This window comes from Erythrolamprus reginae, chromosome 7 (assembly GCF_031021105.1).
Source record: "Erythrolamprus reginae isolate rEryReg1 chromosome 7, rEryReg1.hap1, whole genome shotgun sequence".
In the NCBI taxonomy this organism is placed as follows: Eukaryota; Metazoa; Chordata; class Lepidosauria; order Squamata; family Dipsadidae; genus Erythrolamprus; species Erythrolamprus reginae.
The window spans coordinates 40,708,447-40,733,230 of NC_091956.1; the positions used below are offsets into that span (position 1 = coordinate 40,708,447).

Genomic DNA, 24,784 nt, shown 5'->3' on the forward strand with positions numbered 1-24,784 from the left:
CCCATCACTGGTATAGAAGATATAGGAGAGCAATAGGACAAGTGACGGAAGGCACTCTAGTGCACTTGTACTCGCCCCTTAGTGACCTCTTAGGAATCTGGATAGGTCAATCGTGGATAATCTAAGGGTAAAGTGTTGGGGGTTTGGGGATGACCCTATGGAGTCCGGTAATGAGTTCCACGCTTCGACAACTCGGTTACTGAAGTCATATTTTTTACAGTCAAGTTTGGAGCAGTGAATATTAAGTTTAAATCTGTTGTGTGCTCTTGTGTTGTTGTGGTTGAAGCTGAAGTAGTCGCCGACAGGCAGGATGTTCCAGCATATGATCTTGTGGGCTAGTGTTTCCCAACCTTGGCAACTTGAAGACATTTGGACTTCAACTCCCAGAATTCTGGGAGTTGAAGTCCGGATGTCTTCAAGTTGCCAAGGTTGGGAAATACTGTACTGTTGTGGGCAATACTTAGATCTTGTTTAAGGCGTCTTAGTTCTATGCTTTCTAGGCCCAGGATTGAAAGTCTAGTCTTGTAGGGTATTCTGTTTCCAGTGGAGGAGTGAAGGGCTCTTCTGGTGAAGTATCTTTGGACATTTTCAAGGATGTTAATGTCTGAGATGCGATATGCATTCCAAACAGATGAGCTATATTCGAGGATGGGTCTGGGGAAAGTTTTGTAAACTCTGGTAAGTAGTGTGAGATTGCCAGAGAAGAAGCTATATAGGATTAGGTTTACAACTCTTGAAGCCTTCTTGACTATGTTGTTGCAGTGGGCTTTGGCACTTAAATCTTTTGTTATTAGTATACCGAGGTCTTTAACCGAGTGGGGTTTATCTGTGATAATTTGATTATTCAGTTCGTATTTGGAGTTCAGATTCTTTTTCCAAATGTGTAGGACAGAGCATTTGCTAGTTGAGATTTGGAGTTGCCAGGTGTTAGACCACTGAGAAATAGAGTTCAGGTCTTTTTGGAGAGTAGTTGTGTTATCGGTGGTGTTGAAGAGTTTTACATCGTTGGCGAAGAGGACACAGTTGCTTGTGATGTAATCGCAAAGGTCATTGATGTCTACAGTTTGTCTACAGTTGAGATATTTTCTTAGTTTATTTTTTGCTTATTTTAATATGCATTCCTATTCCATATTTTACAGTTCTGGTTTTGGTAAGTTGGTTTGTATTATCTTTGTGTGTAAAGATGCAAAGAATAAACAGTTTTGTTTTCTTTCTACTGGTCTTTACTTCCTTTCCATAATCTCAAATTAGTGGACCAATTGTTTCTTTGAATTGTGTCCTTTTTTTTATGTGTTGAAAGAAACTTTTAAAATATCTTTTTTTTTATATTTGCTGAAAGTCTTGCTTTGTTCTGAACCTTAGCTTTCCTAACTTTGTCTTTGCAGGTTTGAGCTATTTGCTGGTATTCTGCCTTACTTATGTGTCTCTCTTTCCATTTTTTGTACTTATCCTTTTTTCTTTCAGTTTATCTAAGAAGTCTTTGTCCAACCATAGTGGTTTCTTCTTGAATTTCTTGTTTTTCTTTTTCAGCAGTATTTAACTGGACAGGGCTTTTATAATCATTTTTCAGAATTTCCCAATCTTCTTGAGTTGGCTTCCCCTTTTAAGATTTTAATCAATGGGATCCTTCCCAAGCTTTTTGGGGGTTTGTCAAAATTAGCTCTTTTAAAGTTCTAAGACACCGATATGAATGTGTTGTGATATTTGTGTCTGTATTGTATTCAGTGGTGGGCTCCTACCGGAAAGGCTAATTGCATGCAACTCTGCGGCTCTGGTTTGTGATTGTGGGAGCAAGCGCGATTTCAGAGGACTAAGCTTGATATTGATATAAGGACTAAGATTAATATAGTCCTCAATGACTGGCAGCAGCAGTTTTCCCAGCCTTAACCACAGCTTTGGTTTGAGTCTGCCTACACTTAAAACATGGTTTGATTCAGAACAGCCTTGCTCTAAATCTTAAGAGATCAGATTTCTTAATTCTTAAATTATGGGGAACTCTGGTTTTCAGCCACTTTTTATTAAAAAAATATTTTCTATAGAGAAAGATAGGGAAAAAATTGGGCATATGTGACAAAATATTAAAAAAGACTAAGAATACATCGTGACCACCACCCCCTTTTTAAAAAACCCTTTAAACCACCTGAAGGGGCAAGTGCCTTCATTTAGCATCTGGAAGCCTTTAAAATGAGTAGACCAGTGTTTCCTAACCTTGGCAATTTTAAGATATGTGAACTAGGCTGGCTGGGAAATTCTGGGAATTAAAGTCCATACATTTTAAAGTTGCTAATATTGAGAAACACTGGAGTAGAACATGGGCATTTCATTTGGTTTTAGCACAGGTCAGGCGCTCAGTCCTGCTTCAAGCTTGTTCCTCAGATTTCCCCCCAAGGCAAATTGAGATAGACAAAATGAAATCTCCTGGGAAGGCAGTGCTGAACACCTTGAGAGCTTGCAGTAACTCATGCCCTGCTGTTCCTTCCATTTCCACATTGGACAGAGTTAAGCCTTGGAGGCGGGACCAAGATACCGTCTCTGCTATAAAATCTTCCCCGGTAGTGAGCTCAAAGTGCCAGAAGCAGTAATTCTGCAGACAATGCCTCATCAACAAAGCAGTAGTCCTCTTGCTGGAAAGGTGGGTGAGTTCAGATCTTGGGGCTAGAGGAAGCCGTCAAGGACTGGGATTAGGAATTTGCAGCAGTTATATGGTCTAAATAGGGATTTTGTTTATTTCCCAATTTATGTAGGATCGTTCACTGCATAGTTTTTTCTTTCAAAAGACTGGCCTGCCATGAGCATGTTTAAGAAAATGATAAAGTTGGGTGAAATTAATCTATTAATTAAAAGTTAATATATCTCAAAATGACCCTGGTTTGTTGCTCCATCAAAATGATACATATATAAAACCTATGAGTCTGTGCTGGAAATGTTTTGCCCTCCAATCTTGATCCTGTGGAATGGATCTGCCATAGTTTTATTGATATTACCTAACTAAACCTCCATTTTCTGTAGGGCCTCATTCTTGGAGCCTTTGCCAGTGATGATGAACCTTCTCAGTTGTCTGATGCAGGAGAGGCTTTTGACAAACAAGTCAATGGGAAGCTAAAGGAGTTACTGGCCCTGTAAGTAACTGGTTGCATTTCCTTCTCTTTATTAAACTGTTGCAAAATGACAGGAAAACCATTTGATTTTAAAGATGTTTTGCAAGTAGCTGCAGAAGTTGTTGCAGGTTTGTTTTCCCCTTTCTCCTTTCCCACATTCATCTTTTTCCTTTTTGCCATTCAAATTATGTTGATTCAATCTCTCTCTTTGCATGCACCCCCCCTCCCTTTTTTGGGCTTTCCAAAAAGCCCATTATGTCAGTTGTTCTCAATTTCAAGAAAGGAGCAGGTAACTAGAAAAGTGAGGTGGCCTAACAGTCATAATCAAAAGTCCCTGCTTGCAACACCTAGAATGATTCACAAAAGATTAGCATACAGGTTCCTGTATGAACCTGAAACATTCATATAAATCAAGTAGCTCTTTTCCCAGGAGAATGTATGCACTTTTATACCTTCCATGAAGTTTCAGGAAAAGACATGGCTGTTTTAAAACACTAATGTTTTATATGCATGGCCCTCTGTTGCAACTTTTGGAAGAAAATCCAAAGTATGCATAGTTTTAATAGTTTGCCAACTAGAACCCGGTGATTAGCAATTTACTAAATTATAGTAATGTCTTGGTCATATTGGATGTTGGTTTTTATTAAGTCAAAGGACCATATCTATGTGAATGAGGGTTTTAAAACTAGAACTTAGATAGACTAAGTTAGAAAGCCATTATTGATGTAAATGCATTGGCGGATACAGTGGTAGGATTGATTAGTTCAAACCTCTTGTAAGCCTGAGAAAACCACTTGATTTAAAGTGGTACTTCTCAATCCTGACAGCTTTAAAATGTATTTCCAGAATTGAAGTCCAATTCCCAGAATTGAAATTTTGTGAGTTGAAGTCCACACATCTTGCCTAGGTTGAGAGACACGGATCTAAAGGCTTTATCTCATCATCTGCTATTCTAGAGAGAAGAGTTCTCTCTCAGTATAAAATAAGAATCCTGCCATTCATAGGTTGATTTATTTAGTATATTTACCTACCACTATCACTGTACCCTCTAAGCTGCGCGCACACCCCGTGCACCCTTTTCCAAGGGCCCACAAGGAGCCGCGGCCCCCCCAGCGCCTCCGGCCCCCTCGCGCCCCTGGCTTCTCGCCGCTGCCCCTCGCCTGCCCACCCAATCCGCCTCTCTTTCTCCTCCGCTTCCCGCCTTGGGGCGCGGGTCCTCTCGCGGCGGGAACGCCCGCCCTGCCCCTCTCGCAGTCCCTTCGCCGAGAGCGCTTTCGTCCTGGGTTGTCAGCGAGGGGGCTGCAGGAGAGGCGGGGCAGGTGTTCTCACAGCGGAGGCCGGCAAAGGTTTTTCTTATTTTGAATGTTCTGGGCAGGCTGGCAGGGGGATGGGGAGCACGCACGCCCACGTGCCCGACATTGAAAATCACCTTCCCCGGTCTCCGCTGTGAGAAGAACGGAGAGAGAACGAGAGAGAGTGAGAGCAACAGACAGAGCAAGATAGAGAGAAAGTGAGAAAGAGGGAGAGAGAAAGAGGGGGGAGAGAAAGAGAGATAGCAAGAGAGAGAGAGAACAAGAAAGAGAAAGAGTGAGAGAGAGAGAAAGAAAACAAGAGAGAGAAAGTGAGAAAAAGAGAGAGAGAGCAATAGGGGGAGAGAGAGAAAGAAACCAAGAGAGAGAGAGAAAGAGAGAGAGATGAGAGAGGAAGGAAGAGAGTGAGAGAGAGGAAGAAAGCAAGAGAGAGAGACAAAGAAAGCAAGAGAGAGAGAGAAGAGTGGAAGGAAGAGAGAGAGAGAGAGTAATGATAGAAAAAAGGGGAGAAAAAAGAGAAATGAGAAAATGATTGAGGCAGAGAATGACAGGAAAGAGAGAGAAACAGAGAGAGAAATGACTCTTGATTTAAAGCATATGGTAAAAGCACTTAAATAATAACAGAGAAAAAAAACCCCAGCCCTCACCTGTTTTTATTGATAGTTATGTTTTTGGTTTTGCTGGTTGTTTTAGTTTTAATAGTAATGGATTTTGTTTTTTTTAATTATTAATTTCTTTTTAAAAAAAATAAGGGATTTTTTCTTTGCCTGTCTGTCTGTCTGTCTGTCTGTCTGTCTGTCTGTCTGTCTGTCTATCTATCTATCTATCTATCTATCTATCTATCTATCTATCTATCTATCTATCTATGCCGCCTAGTCCCAAGGGGACTGCCGCTCAGACACTATATTTTTCCGCCCACACCGAAAAAAGATTAGAGGAAACATTGACCATTATAATCAAAACCTGAGTACATGGACAGAAGGTACTCTTAAATATAAAACCAGGCAGAAGCCTATTCTGGGAAAAGCTAATTTTTTGATCCAGTTGCTGTTAATGTGGGCAACATCTGTTTTGTTGTGGATTACTAAACATCTTTGTCTCCTCTTCTAGTTCTGGACCACCTCTGAAGAAAGGAAAGAACCGCATCTTTCATGGTTTGCATCAGGTAGGGGGTAAATATTTATTTATTTATTATTTATTTATTATTTGGATTTGTATGCCGCCCCTCTCCGAAGACTCGGGGCGGCTCACAACAAGTGAAAAACAAATCATAAATAATCCAATTAATTAAAATATTTAAAGATTTAAAAAAACCCATATACTAACAGACACACACACAAGCATACCATGTATAAATTAAACGTGCCCAGGGGGAGATGTTTAGTTTCCCCATGCCTGACGGCAAAGGTGGGTTTTGAGGAGTTTACGGAAGGCAGGAAGAGTAGGGGCAGTTCTGATCTCCGGGGGGAGTTGGTTCCAGAGAGTCGGTGCCGCCACAGAGAAGGCTCTCCCCCTGGGGCCCGCCAACCGACATTGTTTAGTTGACGGGACCTGGAGGAGGCCCACTCTGTGGGACCTAATCGGTCGCTGGGATTCGTGCGGCAGAAGGCGGTCTCGGAGATATTCTGGTCCGATGCCATGAAGGGCATTAAAGGTCATAACCAACACTTTGAATTGTGACCGGAAACTGATCGGCAGCCAGTGCAGACTGCGGAGTGATGGTGAAACATGGGCATACCTGGGTAAGCCCATGACTGCTCTCGCAGCTGCATTCTGCACGATCTGAAGTTTCCGAACACTTTTCAAAGGTAGCCCCATGTAGAGAGCATTGCAGTAGTCGAACCTCGAGGTGATGAGGGCATGAGTGACTGTGAGCAATGAGTCCCGGTCCAGATAGGGCCGCAACTGGTGCACCAGGCGAACCTGGGCAAACGCCCCCCTCGCCACAGCTGAGAGATGGTTTTCTAATGTGAGCTTTGGATCGAGGAGGATGCCCAAGTTGCGGACCCTCTCTGAGGGGGTCAGTAATTCCCCCCCCCAGGGTAATGGATGGACAGATGGAATTGTCCTTGGGAGGCAAAACCCACAGCCACTCCATCTTATCCGGGTTGAGCTTGAGTCTGTTGACACCCATCCAGGTCCCAACAGCCACCAGGCACCGGCACATCACTTCCACCGCTTCGTTGACTGGGCATGGGGTGGAGATGTAAAGCTGGGTATCATCGGCATATTGATGATACCTCACCCCATGTCCTTGGATGATCTCACCCAGCGGTTTCATGTAGATGTTAAATAGCAAGGGGGAGAGGACCGACCCCTGAGGCACTCCACAAGGGAGAGACCTCGGAGCCGACCTCTGACCCCCCACTAACACCGACTACGACCGGCCAGAGAGGTAGGAGGAGAACCACTGAAGCACAGTGCCTCCCACACCCAACCCCTCCAACCGGTGCAGAAGGATACCATGGTCGATAGTATCGAAAGCCGCTGAGAGATCAAGGAGCACCAGGACAGAGGATAAACCCCTGTCCTGGGCCCGCCAGAGATCATCCATCAACGCGACCAAAGCGGTTTCCGTGCTGTAACCGGGCCTGAAACCCGACTGCTGGGGACCTAGATAATCGGCTTCTTCCAAGGACTGCTGGAGCTGGAGTGCCACCACCTTCTCGACAACCTTCCCCATAAAGGGAAGGTTGGAGACTGGACGGTAGTTGTTAAGTACGGCTGGGTCCAGGGAAGGCTTCTTGAGGAGCGGGCGCACAAGCGCTTCTTTATAGTGTGTTGGAAAAACTCCCCTCCCCAAGGAAGCGTTGGTAATCTCCTGGGCCCAGCTCCGTGTCACCTCCCTGCTGGCCGAGACCAACCAGGAGGGACACGGATCCAGTAGACAGGTGGCGGAACTCACAGCTCCAATGGCCTTGTCCACTTCATCAGGTGTCACCAGATCAAACTCTTCCCAGACAGGTGGACAAGTACGTGCCCCAGTCACCTCGACTGACTCATTGTCAGTCGACTCTGTTTTACAATTGGAGTCGAGGTCGGCCCGGATCTGAGCGACTTTATCAGCGAAAAACGTGTTAAAATCCTCGGCACTACTCTGCAAGGGCTCCCCAACTCCCCCCTGGTTAAGAAGGGAGCGGGTCACCCTAAACAGAGCGGCCGGGCAGGATTCCGCTGATGCAGTCAAGGCGGCATGGTACGCACATCTTGCCGCCTTGAGCGCCACTTTGTAAGTCTTAATAAAAGCTCTTACAAGTGTTCGATCAGATTCAGACCTACTCTTCCTCCATCGCTTCTCTAGATGTCTCTTTTGGCGTTTCAACTCCCGGAGCTCCTCGTTGAACCATGGGGCTCTACGGGGTCTAGCGCCACGGAGAGGTCGCAAAGGCGCAATCCGGTCAAGAGCCTCCGCAGCAGCCCTGTTCCAGGACTCCGCCGAACTGTGGACGAGTGCCTCTGGAATAACCCCAAGCGCCGTCTGAAAGCCCTCTGGGTCCATCAGGCGTCTGGGGCGGAACATCTTCATTGGTTCCGCCTCCCTGCGGGGAAGTATTGGAGCCAGGAAGTCAAGCCGTAGTAGAAAATGGTCTGACCATGACAAAGGCAACACTTCTAAGCCCCTTAGTCTCGGACCATTACTCAATTGCTCGGAAAGGAATACCATGTCACGTGCGTGCCCTCCCTCGTGAGTCGGACCCTGTACTACTTGAGTCAGGTCCATGGCTGTCATGGGGGCCATGAACTCCTGTGCCAACCCAGAGGTTTCGCCGAGTGACGGCAGGTTGAAGTCCCCCAGGACAATAAGTCCGGGGAACTCTACCGCCAACCCGGCTACCTCCTCGAGTAGCACAGGCAGGGCTTTTGACACGCATCTGGGAGGCAAGTACATGAGAAATAAGCCCACCTGAACCCCTAAGTCCAACTTCATCAAGAGAGACTCGCAACCCGCAATTTCCGGAGCAATGAGTCCACGTAGGCAAAGGCTCTCCCTGGCTATAATAGCCACTCCTCCCCCCCTTCCCTGGGGTCGAGGTTGATGCCATATCTGAAACCCAGCTGGGCAGATTTCAGAGAGAGGAACACCTCCCTCGGGGCCCAGCCAGGTTTCAGTAATACATGCCAGGTCGGCCTCCTCATCCAGGATCAGATCCCGGATGAGGAGAGCTTTATTTACCACCGACCTGGCATTGAGCAGCAGCAACCTGAGCCCAGGGCCAGAGTTACACTCACCACCAGTACCCAAGATTGGGCTCACAGAGCCAGAACAAGGGATCGTTATTAAGCAACAATCCCTCGTTCCCCTGGAACGGCTAACTCTGTGGCCCCCGCCATATCTGCCTCTCCCCAGCAACACTGGAATATTCCGACCCTCTGCCACCCCAGAGATCGGTGCCCCTTCCTCTCCTGTCTCCCGAGCGTCAGGTGGGCCAAAACTGTCATTCTTACTATTTTCATTCATCTCATGCATACCACAACCCCACCCACTCCAACCATCACACTCACACCAATCATTCATCCTATGCACAATATTACATACACCCCAGTCATCCATTCATTAAGAAGCCCCCCAATAATATTAAGATTAAATTAGTAATAATTAAAATAGATTAACTTGATTATTAAAATACAGTAAGAAAAATATCTAAATTTATCAAATTTAACTAAATTTAACTAATTTAACCTTGTGCCTCTTAATTTTTAAAGATTGTTGGTTCTTTTTGCTGGAAGAAAAGTGTAGTGGAGCTTTGAGGATTTCCTGTTGAATTTTGAGGAAGAGAATTAACCAATTACAATATTACACAAATATGACAGTGGACTGAAAATTGCCATAGTACTTTTTTATTTCTGATAGAAACAGATTCTTCAGAACTATCTTTCTCATTGGCAGAGTTTATAGAACAGCGCTGGAATAAAAATGTGTACATCCCATAGTTTTTCCAGTGTGGAGTTTGGCTTCTCACAGCTTGTTTTAACCTCATAAGAGGTCAACAGATCCAGGGTTGAAGCAAAGAGAATCAAATGATAGAAACATAGAAGACTGACGGCAGAAAAAGACCCCATGGTCCATCTAGTCTGCCCTTTTACTATTTCCTGTATTTTATCTTACAATGGATATATGTTTATCCCAGGCATGTTTAAATTCGGTTACTGTGGATTTACCAACCACGTCTGCTGGAAGTTTGTTCCAAGGATCTACTACTCTTTCAGTAAAATAATACTTTCTCATGTTGCCTTTGATCTTTCCCCCAACTAACTTCAGATTGTGTCCCCTTGTTCTTGTGTTCACTTTCCTGTTAAAAACACTTCCCTCCTGAACCCTATTTAACCCTTTAACATATTTAAATGTTTCGATCATGTCCCCCCTTTTCCTTCTGTCTTCCAGACTATACAGATTGAGTTCATTAAGTCTTTCCTGATACGTTTTATACTTCAGACCTTCCACCATTCTTGTAGCCCCTCTTTGGACCCGTTCAATTTTGTCAATATCTTTTTGTAGGTGAGGTCTCCAGAACTGAACACAGTACTCCAAATGTGGTCTCACCAGCGCTCTATATAAGGGAATCACAATCTCCCTCTTCCTGCTTGTTATACCTCTAGCTATGCAGCCAAGCATCCTACTTGCCTTTCCTACTGCCCGACCACACTGCTCACCCATTTTGAGACTGTCAGAAATCACTACCCCTAAATCCTTCTCTTCTGAAGTTTTTGCTAACACAGAACTGCCAATGCAATACTCAGATTTAGGATTCCTTTTCCCCAAGTGCATTATTTTACATTTGGAAACATTAAACTGCAGTTACCATTGCTTTGACCATTTATCTAGTAACGCTAAATCATTTACCATATTACAGACCCCTCCAGGAATATCAACCCTATTGCACACTTTAGAGTCATCGGCAAATAGGCAAACCTTCCCTACCAAACCTTCCCCTATGTCACTCACAAACATATTAAAAAGAATAGGACCCAGAACAGACCCTTGTGGCACACCGCTTGTAACCTGTCTCTGCTCAGAATACTCGCCATTAACAATAACTCTCTGATGTCTATGCTTCAGCCAGCTTGAAATCCACTGAACTATCCAGGGATTAAGTCCAATCTTCACTAATTTATCTATCAGCTCTTTATGTGGAACCGTATCAAAAGCTTTGCTGAAGTCCAGATAGGCAATATCCACGGCACCACCTTGATCCAACACCTTTGTGACATAGTCAAAGAACTCAATGAGATTAGTCTGACACGATTTGCCTTCAGTAAAGCCATGCTGATTTGGGTCCAATAAGTTATTGTTTTTTAGATGCTGATTTATCCTCTTTTTGAGTAGAGTCTCCATCATTTTAACTACAACTGATGTCAAGCTAACTGGCCTGTAGTTTCCAGCTTCTTCTCTACTGCCCTTCTTGTGGATAGGCACAACACTGGCCATTCTCCAATCCTCAGGAACATCTCCTGTTAACAGGGATTGGTTAAACAAATCAGTCAGGGGGGTAGCAATGACAGATCTGAGTTCTTTAAGAACTCTGGGATGGATGCCATCTGGACCCATTGCCTTATTTATCTTTAATCTTTCAAGTTCTTCTAAGACATCGGCTTCTAAGATCACTGGAGCTGAATCCGTACAGCTGGAAGCAATGCTATATCCCTCTATAGTATTATTTTGTAAGGTGTCCTTTGAGAAAACTGAACAGAAGTAGCTATTGAAATAGTCAGCGATCTCCTTATTCCCATTAATGCATGTATTATTCCCGGTACTAAGCTTTGTGATGCTGCAGTTTTTCTTCTTCCTATCACTAATATATCTGAAGAAGGTTTTATCCCCCTTCTTTACAGATTTTGCTATTTCTTCCTCTTTTGAGGCTTTAGCAGCATATATTATCTGTTTCGCCTCCTTCTGTCTCATTTTATACACCTCTCTATCAGCTATACTTCCAGACTCTTTATACCTTTATACCATGATTATGGTAGTTAATGTTGAGAAGGTCATCTAGAGTAGGAGATAAGATGGAAATCCCAAATGTTCTTTTTCAAGAGGCAACTGGACTTTCTTGTTTTCTTTGAAGACATTTCACTTCTGATCCAAGAAGCTTCTTCAGCTCTGACTGGATAGTGGGAATTGAAGGATTTATATTCCTTGTACACAGCTGGTCATTTGCATTGTTTTAAAAAGTTGTTGAGGCCATCTGGAGGCTTATCTGTATCATCAGGGTCACTGAGTAGTGCAAATGGGTGTGGAGCTTTCTTGGAACTGCTGAAAGGACTCTGCCAGTTTCAGCAGTTCCAAGAAAATCAGAGTATGAATATTCATACACTGGATAGACATGGTAACAGGTCAGCCAATGGGGGCTGTTTGGTGACCCAGACGACCCAGAACCTGGGTGTGGCTTAGGTTCACTGATCTATATATGTGAGTATCTCTATATTATGTCTTGCTTCTATGAATATTAGTTCTCTGACCATTGATTCTGTACTTCTGAATTCTGTGGTATGGTATTGTATATAATGGAAGTTTCTTTTATATATATAATAGAATATCGAGTTTGAATATATCGAGTTTGAATAAGAAGAGGAGGAGAAAGGAGGGAAATTGCCATCCTCCAATCAGTTTGAAGAACATTCCATCATTGGGGATAAAGCGGCCTCACCTTCTGCTGTCCCCAAATCAAAGGATAGGGCAAATCCAAAGCCAAGGCCTCACAAGCCTCATCATCATCCCTCAAGGAGGCAGAGAGGCGTATAAAGGCCTTGGAACAAAAGCTAGAAGTCGCCCTTCACATGGCTCCCCTGACAATGCCACCACTGTCAGTCTTGCAGCTACCTCAGGCCCTGGGCCCTTCATCCCCTCAGTCCACAATTGCGCCTGTAGGGTTAGCTACTGAAAAGGATTGGTCTCCAGAATGTCAATTGCAGTCCCTACCACAGGTTATGCCATCACCTGGTCTTAGATTGGATGGGCCAGGTTCTGCGAGCTGTGTCATGCCCTTTTTGGCTTCCTCAATGCAGAACATGCAGATCCCTTCGGTTACGTTTACACCTACGGCCGCAGGGCTCCGGGCTCAGCTTGACGCATGGCAACACATGTCCCAACACTGCAGGACATGATAACAAACACATATTCTCAGGGGATGGCGGCAGGGGTGCAACAATACATCCAACACCCCCGCTAACCTCAGCCTAGAAATCTGTGGTCTGCACTGCCCCCTTCAGGTTTGGGGTCCTTGACATAAGAACCTGCCCTATTAGATGACAGCGACAAGGGGTACGACTTGTCTGAAGATGAGAAAACTCCTGAGCAACCATCAGCTGCCGGGCTATTCAAGCCGTCATTATTCAGAATTCTGCTCCATAAAGCAAAGCAGGTGATGGACTTGCCAGGTTCCACTAAACCATCTGATACTACTGATACAGCTAGATCATCGACTACTCTGTTTAAGGAACCTCAACCCAAATCAGACCATCTTTCATCCTCAGAGATCTTTCTTGAAAGTGTGAAGCATCCGTGGCAGCATCCAGGGGTGGCCCAAGGTCCCTCTACCATCAAGAGGAATTTTTATACTTTCGACGAAGAGATCAAGACACTGCTGCAGTTTCCACCTATTGACCAACAAGTTGTGACTCTGATATCTAATGCCTTGGTCCCTTCAGAGATGGGGGACAGTCTCAAACCAGAGGACAGAAGGGCGGAGACGCTGCTGCGGAAGACGCATCAGATGTCCAGTTGGGGTTTTCATGCAGCAACTGCTGCATCCTTCTTCAATAGGGCATCAATAATGTGTTTGCAAGAAATGCAATCTAGACTTGGGCCTGACGAAGGTCGCCTGCGCCAAGATCTGAATAAACTGATGGCCGTAGCGGAGTTCTCTGCCGATGCCACCTTACACGCAGCAAAATATTTGGCAAGAGGTAAGGCGACTACTCTTTCGTCGCGCCGTCTCCTATGGCTGCGAAATTGGCAGGCAGACTCAAAGTCTAAGTGGCGCCTGGCCTCATCGCTATTCCAGGGCTCTAAGCTTTTTGGGGAAGCTCTAGAATCGGTCCTCATACAGGATAAGGACAAAAGAAAGGTCCTCCCCAAGGCCTCCAAACGACAGGATCGCCGGCCTACTCCTTTCACCCAACAGTAGCCATTTCTTTGGGAGCATTCCTTGGGCACTAGCCAGGCCCCGAGGTCGTACTCACAGGGCCAATATAATCAGTCCTCGTTCAGAAGTGACTGAGCATCGTTTCAGGACAGATCAAGGGATTACCAGCAGCGAGACGCCCCTTCAGAGGCAACAATCAGAGGGGCTTCAAACGCCCCAAGTGACTCGGACAGGCTACAGCCTATAGGAGGCAAACTACAATGTTTCAGTACCTCCTGGTGGATTACATCCTCCAACAAAGGAGACTTACCTCCATGTCCCGGTCTACCCGGCAAATCGGAGATTCCTTCGCTTTTGCCTAGAAGGAGCGCACTATCAATCCCGGGCAATGCCGTTTGGTCTTTCGTCAGCCCCTCGGACAGTCACAAAGCTATTAGATGTCCTGACAGCCAATCTCCGCTCCCAGTCCATCCGTTTGATGGCCTACTTGGACGACATAATTATTTTGCCCAAGTCCCCATCAAGGGCGAAGGAGGACCTGCCCTTCACAGTGCAGGCATTAGAGACACACGGTTTTACCATCAACCTGCCAAAGAATCAGTTATCTCCCACAACCAGACTGTTGCACCTAAGTTACATTATAGATATGGTCTCAGGTACTGTGTCCCTGTCTCCAGAGAGGCAAGCCAACATCCTCCAATTGCTTTCAAGTCTTCACCATCAACAATGAGTTTCCCTCTCTTTACTCTCCAAGATACTTGGAATGTTAGTTTCATGCAGAGGCATCGTGCCGTGGGCCCGACATCATATTCGGACCCTGCAGTTGTTTCTACAGGGTGAGTCACTCACAAAGATGGGTCAGGGTGAGTCACTCACAAAGATGGGTCCGTCTACCTTGAGTGCTCAGAGACTTGCTAAGGTGGTGGACATCCCCAGTATTCAAGGGTCCTCTTTTCGCAACCACGATCACGTTATTCTTACGATGGATGCCAGCCTGTTGGGCTGGGCTGCACACATTGGATCCCAAATGGCTCAAGGGCTTTGGTCCGCAGACGATTTAACCCCGATTAATATCAACTTCCTTGAGCTCAAGGCAGTTTTTCTGCCCTACAGACTTTCACTTCACTAGTACAGGGCAGACATGTGTTGGTGCTGACAGACAACGTCGCGACCAGGGCCCACCTAAACCATCAAGGGGGTACAAGGCTCATGCTGGAGACTACATCACTTTTCAACTGGGCCAAAACCCACTTAGCATCATTGACGGTGGAGCATATTGCCGGAACCAGCAATATTAAAGCAGACTGGTTGGGCAGGGCTACCCTGGATCCAACAGAATGGCGGTTGGACCCAGAACTGTTTCAACAGATAGTTCGTCGATTTGGTGCCCCGTTGGTGGATCTTTTTGTGACCCACCCCAACGCCTAGCTCCCGAGATTTTACACCCGCTTCCCAGCGCCAGGAGCAGAAAAGGTCAACCCTCTGTTCTCTCATTGGCCACGTGCTTTCCCTCCAATGAGCCTTATCCAGAGAGTGGTGGACAAAATACTGGAGGAATGGGCAAAAGTTTTACTGGTGGCACCTCAATGGCCACGCCGCCCGTGGTTTTCAAATCTGGTGGCACTATCGGTATCCCCCCCAATTGAGATTTCTGGACCAAGACATTTCTCTCAGCCAGGGGCTCATATGTCACCCAGATCCCCAGTGACTCCAGTTAGCCATCTGGCACTTGAGAGGAATAGACTAAGAGGCCAACAGCTGCCCGAAAGAGTCGTTGCCACCATGCAAGCCACCTGTCCTCCGTCTATATCCAGAATATACCAGACGACGTGGTCTGCCTTTTACAATTTCTGTGCCAACCAACAGGTCGATCCTAGGGAGGGTTTGGTGATCCCAGTCTCGGAGGTTTTGCAGGCAGGGATTGAACAGGGGTTGGCCCCCAATACGCTAAAGAGACAGGTGGCGGCCCTCTCATCTATTGTACTGGTGGCGGAGGGCCACTCGTTGTCGTACCATCCATGGATGAAGGACTTCTTGTGGGGAGCCTCTAACAAACACTCTCTGCCGGTCCATAGTTTTCTGACGTGGGATCTTTCACTCGTGCTGCAGGCACTCACAGGACCTCCGTTTGAGCCCCTGAGATCAATTTACCTCTGGTTCCTGTCCATTAAGACGGCCTTCCTCGTGGTGATAACATCGGCTTGCCGGGTGTCCGAGCTTTCAGCACTGTCCGTCCGTCTGGACCTTTGCCTCTTTCATCCAGATAGAGTCATCTTGCGATTGGACCCTTCCTTTGGCCAAAAGTTAATATTGTATTTCATAGAAGACAAGAACTTGTACTTCCTGATTTTTGCACTCACGGCAACCACCTCACATAACTCAGGTGGCACAAGGTAGACGTCCGACAAACGTTAAAGATTTACATTAGGAGGACTGAACCGTTTAGGAAGTCTGAAACTTTGTTCATTTCTTTTTTGCAACAAAAGATGGGACTCGGGGTGTCGTCACAGTCCATCAGTTGCTGGCTCCGAGACTGTATTGATGAGGCGTACAAAGCAAGTTCTTGATTCCCACCACTGGGGAGTACAGCCCACTCTATACGGAATGTAGCCACATCAGCGTCCATTGAGGACATTTGCCAAGCAGCGACCTGGTCGGCCCCGTCCACATTCATTTGTCATGTTGCAGTTCTGAAATAAATTATGGTTATCCTTGTTGATATGTTAATTTAAACTCAGTCTCTACCAATAGGACTAGAGAATTACCCCCATGTTGGACTCTCCTTCCAGTGCATTGAGAAGACAGTTCAGGTAGGTCCAACAGTTCTTTTGATACAAACAGCAATAAATAATAATATTACATTAATCAAACTTATATAATCCTAATAGAGATATACATGCTAGTGTAGTTACTCAATATTTCAATGTTCCATCTTAGTGTCAATGATATTATTAAGTGTACATAGTAACACCATCTTTCAACCTCTAATCTTTCCATTTAATTATTACTTATATTCTATTATATAAAAATTATATCTGCTAATAGCCCCCCTATTTCTTATTTCTACCTCTATTCTAGCTTCTAGTAAGGCCACCATTACTAATCCTAGTGCAGTGGTTCTTAACCTTGTTTGAGGTACCGAACCCACCAGTTTCATATGCACATTCACCGAACCGTTCTTTAGTGATAAATCAAATATGATTTTTTTCCAAATTCAAGACATAGGTATATGTTTTTTTACTGGTACACAAAATGAACCGTGCATGAACATCACCGTGATCAAAGAACAAAACCAACACAGTGCATGAACTCACAACAAATTACATACCTGCAAATCAGTGTGACTTCTGCTGTTGTTTTTGAGAGACCAGTTCAGATATGCATGGCTTCATCTTGGCAAGTGCTACTCTCATGTCATTTTCACAGCAAAGTCTGTTCCTTTTCTTTGTTTTTATGTCCAGCATCCTCGAAAAAGATTGTTCGCAGAGATATGCTGTAACAAATGGTATAAAAAATTCCAGGGCTTTCTTAGCAATAATTGGGTACTTTTCCAACTGTCAACACCAAAACATTGAGAGTGTTATTGTTCTGAAGAGTTGCTGTTGAACCTGGCTCTGCTGAATTTCAATGATTTCGTCGAGGTATTCATAATTGACATCTGCTGTCTCAATAGCAAACGTGAATGGCTGTCTCACCCATGCTGGATATGACTCTCTTGTAGGAAAATATCCATCGAGAGACTTTGCAAGCTCATCTAAGTGCGTGGCAATTGTTTGCTTCAGTTCCATGGATACAGAAATGTCTCCGATTCCAGACACATCTTCGATCTTACACAGTCATCCAGAAGGGGAAAGTTTGCAAAGTTATTTTTCTCTGTTCATCGTTTCCATAACGGTAGTTTTTTTTTAAAAGCCTTCAGGTTTTCTTCTGCTTCCATGATGTTGACTCCACCACCCTGCATCTGCTGATTGAGATTATTTAGAGCTGCGAATATATCAGCCATGTACGCTAAAATGAGAATGAACTCAGGATTTTTGAAGCAATCTGCATGACAATGTTGGTGCTCTTGCAAAAACAGGGCTAATTTCATACGCATGGCAAAAACACGATTCAGCACCTAGCCCCGGGATAACCACCGAACATTAGAATGGTACAGGAGCACCTCAAATTCAGAGCCCATTTCTTTATACAGCTCACTGAAGATGAGGTGCCTCAGAGCACTATTTCGTGCATAGTTCACACATTCCACTACAGTTTTTAATACTTCTGCCATTTTTGGAGGCAAGGTTATTGTTGCCAACGCATGCCTGTGCAGAATGCAATGCATAACAATGATGTGTGATGCATCGGCTTTTACTAGTGCACCAAAACCAGACTTTTTTCCCAGTATGACTGGAGCTCTGTCCGTACAAACTGCAGAACCCATATCCCATGAAAGATTGTTGTGTCTGAGGAAATAATCCACAAGCTTCTTCACATCGGCTGCCTTAGTTGTTGTTGTAAGAGGCTTACAAAATAAAAACTCTTCTTTTATCATGTTGTCTTTCACATAGTGCACGAAAACAGCAAGCTGGCTTAGATTAGAAATGTCTGTGGTTTCGTCGAGTTGAAGGCTGAATTTTGCCGGACTTGAAATTAGATCTGTGACTACTTGAGCCAAGATGTCTTTACTCATGCACTCTATTCTGTCACTGATGGTGTCATTTGAAAGAGGAATTTGGGATAATTTACCTTCGGCCGCTGTTCCGAGTCTCAGATTCGCTATCTTTAACGCTGCTGGTTTTATGAGTGTTTCCCCGATGGTGTGTGGCTTGCCCTGCTTTGCGATCAGGTAAGCAACTTCGTACGATGTGGTGAGGATCGGTTTGTTCATGGGTACAAATCCAAGAGTAGGCAGAGTGGCCCTTTCATCGAATCTGGCTCTTTTCACCTTGAATTCAGCAAGCATTGTGTTCTTGTATTTCCCATCTCCATGCAGCTTCAAGAAGTGTTCCTTCAGTTTTGCCGGTGCGAGACTAGAGTTGCTCAACTTGGCATTGCAAATCATGCAGATAGGACGCTGACTCCCATCACGTTCCATGATACATGTGAATCCATGTTGTACATATTCGTCCAACCATTTCCCCCCCACCCCGCTCGACATAGTTAGTATGGATTAAAATATTAAGAAAGAAACCATACAACGTATGGCTACAACAGTCACACGGTGACTACTGAGCACACTAAATTCCCCACAGCACTGATTGGCCAATTAACGTAACGTGATCATCTGCAGTAAGTGATGACCAAGCAGGGCGTGTCATCTCGAATTTACATAATGAGTCGGGTGTGTCTTGACCTCCGTGGTGGGGACTCCACCAAACCCCTGAGACCGACTCACCGAACCCCTAGGGTTCGATAGAACCCTGGTTAAGAACCACTGTTCTACTGTTAATACACATTTATATTAAGGCATAGTCCTTCATTTTTTTTGATTATTCAAAGTCACAATATGCCATTCTAGTAACAATCATCATATTGCTTAAACATACTTAATGATACCATATTTCAACCGCCAATCTTTCTAATTATTGCTTTAAATAAAGGTGTGTATTCTTATTCCTATCTCTATTCTAGCTTTTAATCAGGCCATCATTATTTTAGAAAAGGGTGGGGAGATAAATAGTTCTTTTCTATCCATCATCGCTTGGCCATTTTAATACTTCAATTCTTATTCAATTTTTTTAGCTTGCCTCCCATACTCCTCTCTTGAATATTTGTGTCTATCAGCACTTGTGTCTTCACTATTCAGTCTATTTCTCCCATCTTTATCTTCCTAAGCTGCCAGGTCTCCACAATGTTCACTCAAACCCCTATTTCTCTTTAAAAAGTATCTTCCAAGTTATCCAATTTCATTTTTAAATATCTTGAAGTACTTTTCCCTTGGTTTCAGTCATTATTATCTTTATCATCTTCTCCTTCTCCTTTTGCTATATTTGCTGGTTTGTCTTTTCCTACATTCTTTCTGCTGTTTCCTCTCTTTCCTGAACTCTTTGATCTTCATTCATTAGCAGTTGTAGTATAGTTTTTATTTTCCCAATTATACCTTGCAATAGCTTATTTATCTCTCTGTGATTCTTTATCATAGTGTACTTAATGCTTTGAAACATCAACACCATTTCTTTTGAAATCTCACTCATTTCCTGCAATGGAGCCTCTTGTTTTATTTTAGTAAGTCCTGCTCTTACTCACTAGTCCAAAAACAATGTATTCAAGTTCAGTGTTGTTCCTCAGAAGGTTCAACAATAGTTCTTTATATCCCAGAATTATTAATCAGTTCCATTTAAGTAGTCCAGGCAGATTCCACAAATCAAAAGTCACTTTACTTAAGAGTCTTCATTATTCTTACAATAGAGTCTCCAGTATAAAGTAGATAGTTATAGAACAGTAAGTAGCACCACAGTCCTCCAGATGAATGTTTATTTCTCTTATCAGGAATTTTGCTAGACTTGTAGGAGTATGGCATATTTTCCATTCACGAGTAGATTTTATTTATTTATTTATTAGATTTGTATGCCACCCCTCTCTGAGGACTCAGAGCGGCACCCTTAGCTTAGATTTCAGCATTGTTTCAAATCTGATAAATTGATTAATCCAATTTTAATTCAATTTATGAAAGCAAAATTGGCTATTCGATAGTTCCAGCATTTTATAATGCCTTTCCAAATTAACATCTATCCTATTTCAAAATCCAATTTCAATGGTTGTTCACTGCTATAAGAAATAGTTCTAACAGTCTCTTTTCCTGGATTTTCCTCTTTTTTTTCTGGTAAGGTTAAAGTCTAAATAAAAAAGGAATCTTCTCACCCAGCTCCAGTCACTGTTCATCTACACTGCTCCTGCTACATTTTTTTGTTGGTTATTCATGGGACAACCTGTAAGACACCCCTCTTTTCTTCACCATCCTTACAGGGTGGCTTTTGCTCCTTTCAGAGCCCTCCAATGGGGAGAACTCAGCAGGGGAACGCGAAGACCCGTTCTTCATACCAGATCTCGCCATGACATCAGCCAGAAGTCCCAGTCCAGGGTTTCTGAAATTGACTTCTAGCCCTTCAAATCTTGATTGTGAAATTTAGCTAAGGGAATGTGGCAAAATGTTTTTGGATGTGAAAGCTCTGATGAAAGCCATGGGGGAGGTCCAAAAAGAAAAACATTGCAAAGACCAAACCTTTGACTAAAACTAAAAATAAATAGTTGAAAATGGCATCACACTTTTATTTGTGGAAAACAGGTTAATTCAGCTCAGTTTCCAGAAGTTTGAGCCTCACCAGCTCAAGGTTGACTCAGTCTTCCATCCTTCCAAGGTTGGTAAAATGAGGATCCAGACTCTGTAAACTGCTTAGCCTTAGAGAGAGCTGTAAAGCACTATAAAGTAGTATGTAAATCTAAGTGTATTGCTATCCTTGTTCAAAGCAATAAACCATCCCAACATCTGAGGTTGCAATTATGTGTTTAAAGATCTGATACCATGTACTGAATTAAATGTTTTTTTTTTAAAAAAAGCTTCCCCTTTTATGGCTTTCTTACAATCATATGCTTATCTATTGCTTATCTGCATCAGGTTAGATACTGGATATTACAAAAAATATTTCCATTCCTTGGAATATGAGCCGAGGTGGTGCAGTGGGTAGAGTGCGGTATTGCAGGCCACTAAAGCTGACTGCTAGATCTGTAGGTCAGCAGCTTAAATCAAGCTTTGGAGAGCATTTACTGTGTAATGTTTGTTTAGTATCCCTTAACAGAGGTATTTTAAAATGTGAAGGAATTAAATACTAGATTTGATCCAATCTTGAAAGACATTTTTTGAAATTTCAATTGGTTGACTGGAAAAAAAAATTGGACAAATGAATTGTTTCTCTCTTCTGTTTTGTTGCAGACCTTTTCAAATGTAGTAGTTGTTGGTCTTGGAAAGAAAGGAATTGGAATGAACATAGATGAAAACTGGAATGAAGACAAGGAAAACATACGGGCAGCTGTGGCAGGTTAGTAAAATTTAAACATTATTTTTGTGTTGATGTATAATCTTTAATATGCTTCCATAATGAGTGCCATCTATATTTTAAAAGGTTATTTCCATTGCCCAGCTTAGTAGCTTAGATCAGTTTTTTTCAACCAGTGTGCCACAAGACATGGTCAGGTGTGCCGCGAAGCTCAGCTTCCGAGACCGGAAGCTGAGCATCCTTCTTCCCACCTTCTTTGTGGCTTCCTTCTTTGCGGCTTCTTTTTCGCGCTTTCCTTCTTCACGCCTTCATTTTTGCGCCTTTCTTCTTTATGGCAGGTGAGCTTGCGGCCCCGTGGGAGGGCACCAGCAGCAGCGGCACTGGGCAATTGCCGGGGAGTGGCTGCTGCAACTGGGAGCTCCAGGGCAGAGGCACCAGCAGCGGCTTGCCCGGCTGGAGCTTCCCTGGCAGCGTAAAGTGAGCTTTGGAACCCGGCGGGAGGCCACCGGCAGCGAGAGGGGCGGCTGCTGCAAGCGGGAGCTCCAGGGCGGGGGCACCGGTAGCACCCCGCCCGGCTGGAGCTTCTCTGATGGCGTTGTGAGCTTTGGAGCACCGGCAGGAGGCCACCGGCAGGGGGAGTGGGAGGGTGACAGCAGCAGCGACACCGGGGAATAGCTGGGGGGCGGCTGCTGCAAGCGGGAGCTCCAGGACGGAGGCACCAGCAGTGCCCCACCCAGCTGGAGCTTCCCTGGCGGGGGTGGCAACAAGTAACCTTTGGGGCCTAGCACGAGGGTGCTGGCAGCAGCGGCACTGGGCAGTAGCTAGGGGACGGCGGCTGTGAGCGGGAGCTCCAGGGTGTAGGCACCGACGGTGGTGGCTGGACTGGTTGCTGGATGTCGTACATGCTGGGGCTGCGGGGCTGGCACTGGCCTGCTGGCTGTGCCGGGACAGAGGTGCCAGCCCTATGCCCATGCCCAGCGCAACGCAACGCCAGCATGTACGGCGTCCAGCAACACTCCAGCTGCTGCCGTCAGGGCTCCCACTCGCAGTTGACTGCTCTGCCACCACCCTTGGCTACTGCCCAATGCCGCTGTTGCCGGCGTGCTGTACGAGAGAGAAAGAGAGAGAGAGAGCAAGAGAGACAGAGAAAGAAAGAGAGAGAGAAAGAAAGAGAAATCAAGAGAGAGAAAGAGAGAGAGAGAAAGAGAGATTGCAGTAGAGACAGAGAGAGAGAGAGAGAGAGAAAGAGAGAGAAAGGGGGAAGGAGGGAGGGAAAGACATAGACGGAGGGAAGGAGGAAGAGAGAAAGCGAGCAAAAAAGAGAGGAAGAGAGAAAGAAAGAGGGATGGATAGAGAGAGAGGGAAAGAAAGAGGAATGAAGGAAGAGATATATTTTTTTGTCCAAACTTTTTTTAGCCCCCCCCCCTGCGCTCAATGTTCCTCAGGATTTTGTAAATGTGAATAATGTGCCGCAGCTCAAAAAAGGTTGGGAAACACTGGTTTAGATGACTGTTGCTTGTCCCCCCTGCATTAAACTCTGTTGGACTTAGTAACTATTAGTCGGAGAGGGGCGGCATACAAAAAAAGAAACCCACCATTGAAATTCAGTTACATGGCAGGTAGTAGTAGTAGTAGTAATAATAATAATGATGATGATGATGATGATGGGTATACCTTGTTGTGGTAGTGGGGCTTGTGTGCTTCAATGAAGCTAGAGCTGTGCCGGTGGTAGTGTAAACTACTGATAGGTCTAACCTTGCCGGGAGTGGTCAAAGCAGAGGAGCCAGACTAAACGTACCTAACCCATTTAAACTAATGGAGAGACAAAACAAAAAGAAGTCCATACTGGCTCAGTCGTCACCCAGGATAAAAAGGACCGCGGTGGCTGCAAATGAGCTACAGGAACAAAACAAACAAAGCTTACAAATCAAAAAGCGGCAGAAATTCTCAATGTCAGAGAATCGCACAATCATGAAGTGTTATTACAACTCGGAGCCTGAAAAATGTGGATATAAAAAACAGATGTACCAATTAGGGAAACAAGAATATGCAGACTCAAAAATAACAGAACTTTGACTGGCCGATCAGCAACGACTCATAATCAGGAACCAAATGTTCAGTTAAGTCAAATTAGAAGAAATACAGAAAATTTGCAAAATAGAAACACCAAAATCTGATCTGGCACCAGTAGAAGCTCCAATAAGATCTGGAGTCACTGCACATCTGGAATCTGATGAAAACTTGGAAAGAGAGCAAGAAGCTGCAGATGAGACACTTGACACTATGACTCAAAGGCAGCAAGAACTTAAGGACCAAATACTTGCTCATGCAGGGTCCAATGCAGAGCAAAAGAGACTGCCAGCCTTAAAAAACATAAGCAAGAAATGACTTGTCCCACTGATGGAAGATATTAACTCTGCACTTGCAACTGTCAATGTAACTTCAATTGAAGAATTGAATCAGCTTGCCTACAGTACAGCTGTGATAGTAACTGAAGTATTAGGGTTACTGCAACAGAAACCAATTGGAAAACCAACTGGAAAACCAAAATGGAAAATCCGACTAGAACTGAAAATCAAAAGCTTGAGATCAGATGCAAGTAACTTGAAGAACATTAAGGAGTAGAAACTGAACAATCAGAAGATCAAAGACTATTTGACAAAAATTACTGGCTTAGTACAAGAAAGATTGAGGCAGCTCTGGAAATTGTAAAGCAGCAGATAACAGCGACAGCCAGGAAAATTGAGTGATATAAAGTACATGATCACCCAGTACAGGCAGAATCAAACATTTCAATCCAACCAGAGGCAGTTCTATGAGAACCTGCATTAGCAAACAGATAAGAAAATTGAAAAGCCAGAAGTGAAAATAACAACAAAGTTCTGGAAAGATCTCTGGGAGGTCGAAAAGGACTATAACAAAACTGCTGGGTGGATAAAGGAGTTTGAGAAGGAATTCTCAGGGAGCAATATGCAGCAGCTGGAGATAACACCTGAAATGATTGCAGAAAGAGTGAAGAGGTTAAAGAACTGGACATCCCCTGGCACTGATCAGGTGCATGGTTTTTGGTTGAAATATCTGACCAGCCTGCCTGCAAAAATGGCTGAATTGTTCAACAAAATGCTGCAGACAGGAAATATTAGTGAATGGCTTACAACTGGCAGAACATATTTAATACAGAAAGATGCAGCGAAAGGAGCCATACCAGGAAACTATAGGCCAATAACATGTTTGCCGACCATGCTCAAACTGCTGACAGTTTGTCAGAAATAGGTGATAAATTACATCCCGCGTGGACTATAATAAATCATTTCTGG

The 24,784-nt window shown here is 44.3% G+C and overlaps 1 protein-coding gene across 3 annotated transcripts in view; it reads left to right on the forward strand.

Moving 5' to 3' along the window:
- LAP3 (leucine aminopeptidase 3) overlaps positions 1-24,784 on the forward strand; it is a 143,662-nt gene that overhangs the window by 9,974 nt on the left and 108,904 nt on the right. For 2 of the 3 annotated variants that reach the window (XM_070757391.1, XM_070757393.1), the window contains exons 2-4: positions 3,010-3,119; positions 5,519-5,573; positions 21,404-21,509. In XM_070757391.1, the coding sequence (XP_070613492.1) occupies positions 3,010-3,119; positions 5,519-5,573; positions 21,404-21,509 (271 nt within the window). Of the gene's footprint in view, positions 1-2,575; positions 2,633-3,009; positions 3,120-5,518; positions 5,574-21,403; positions 21,510-24,784 lie in introns of those variants that run through there. The other variant, XM_070757392.1, reaches the window with a different exon arrangement.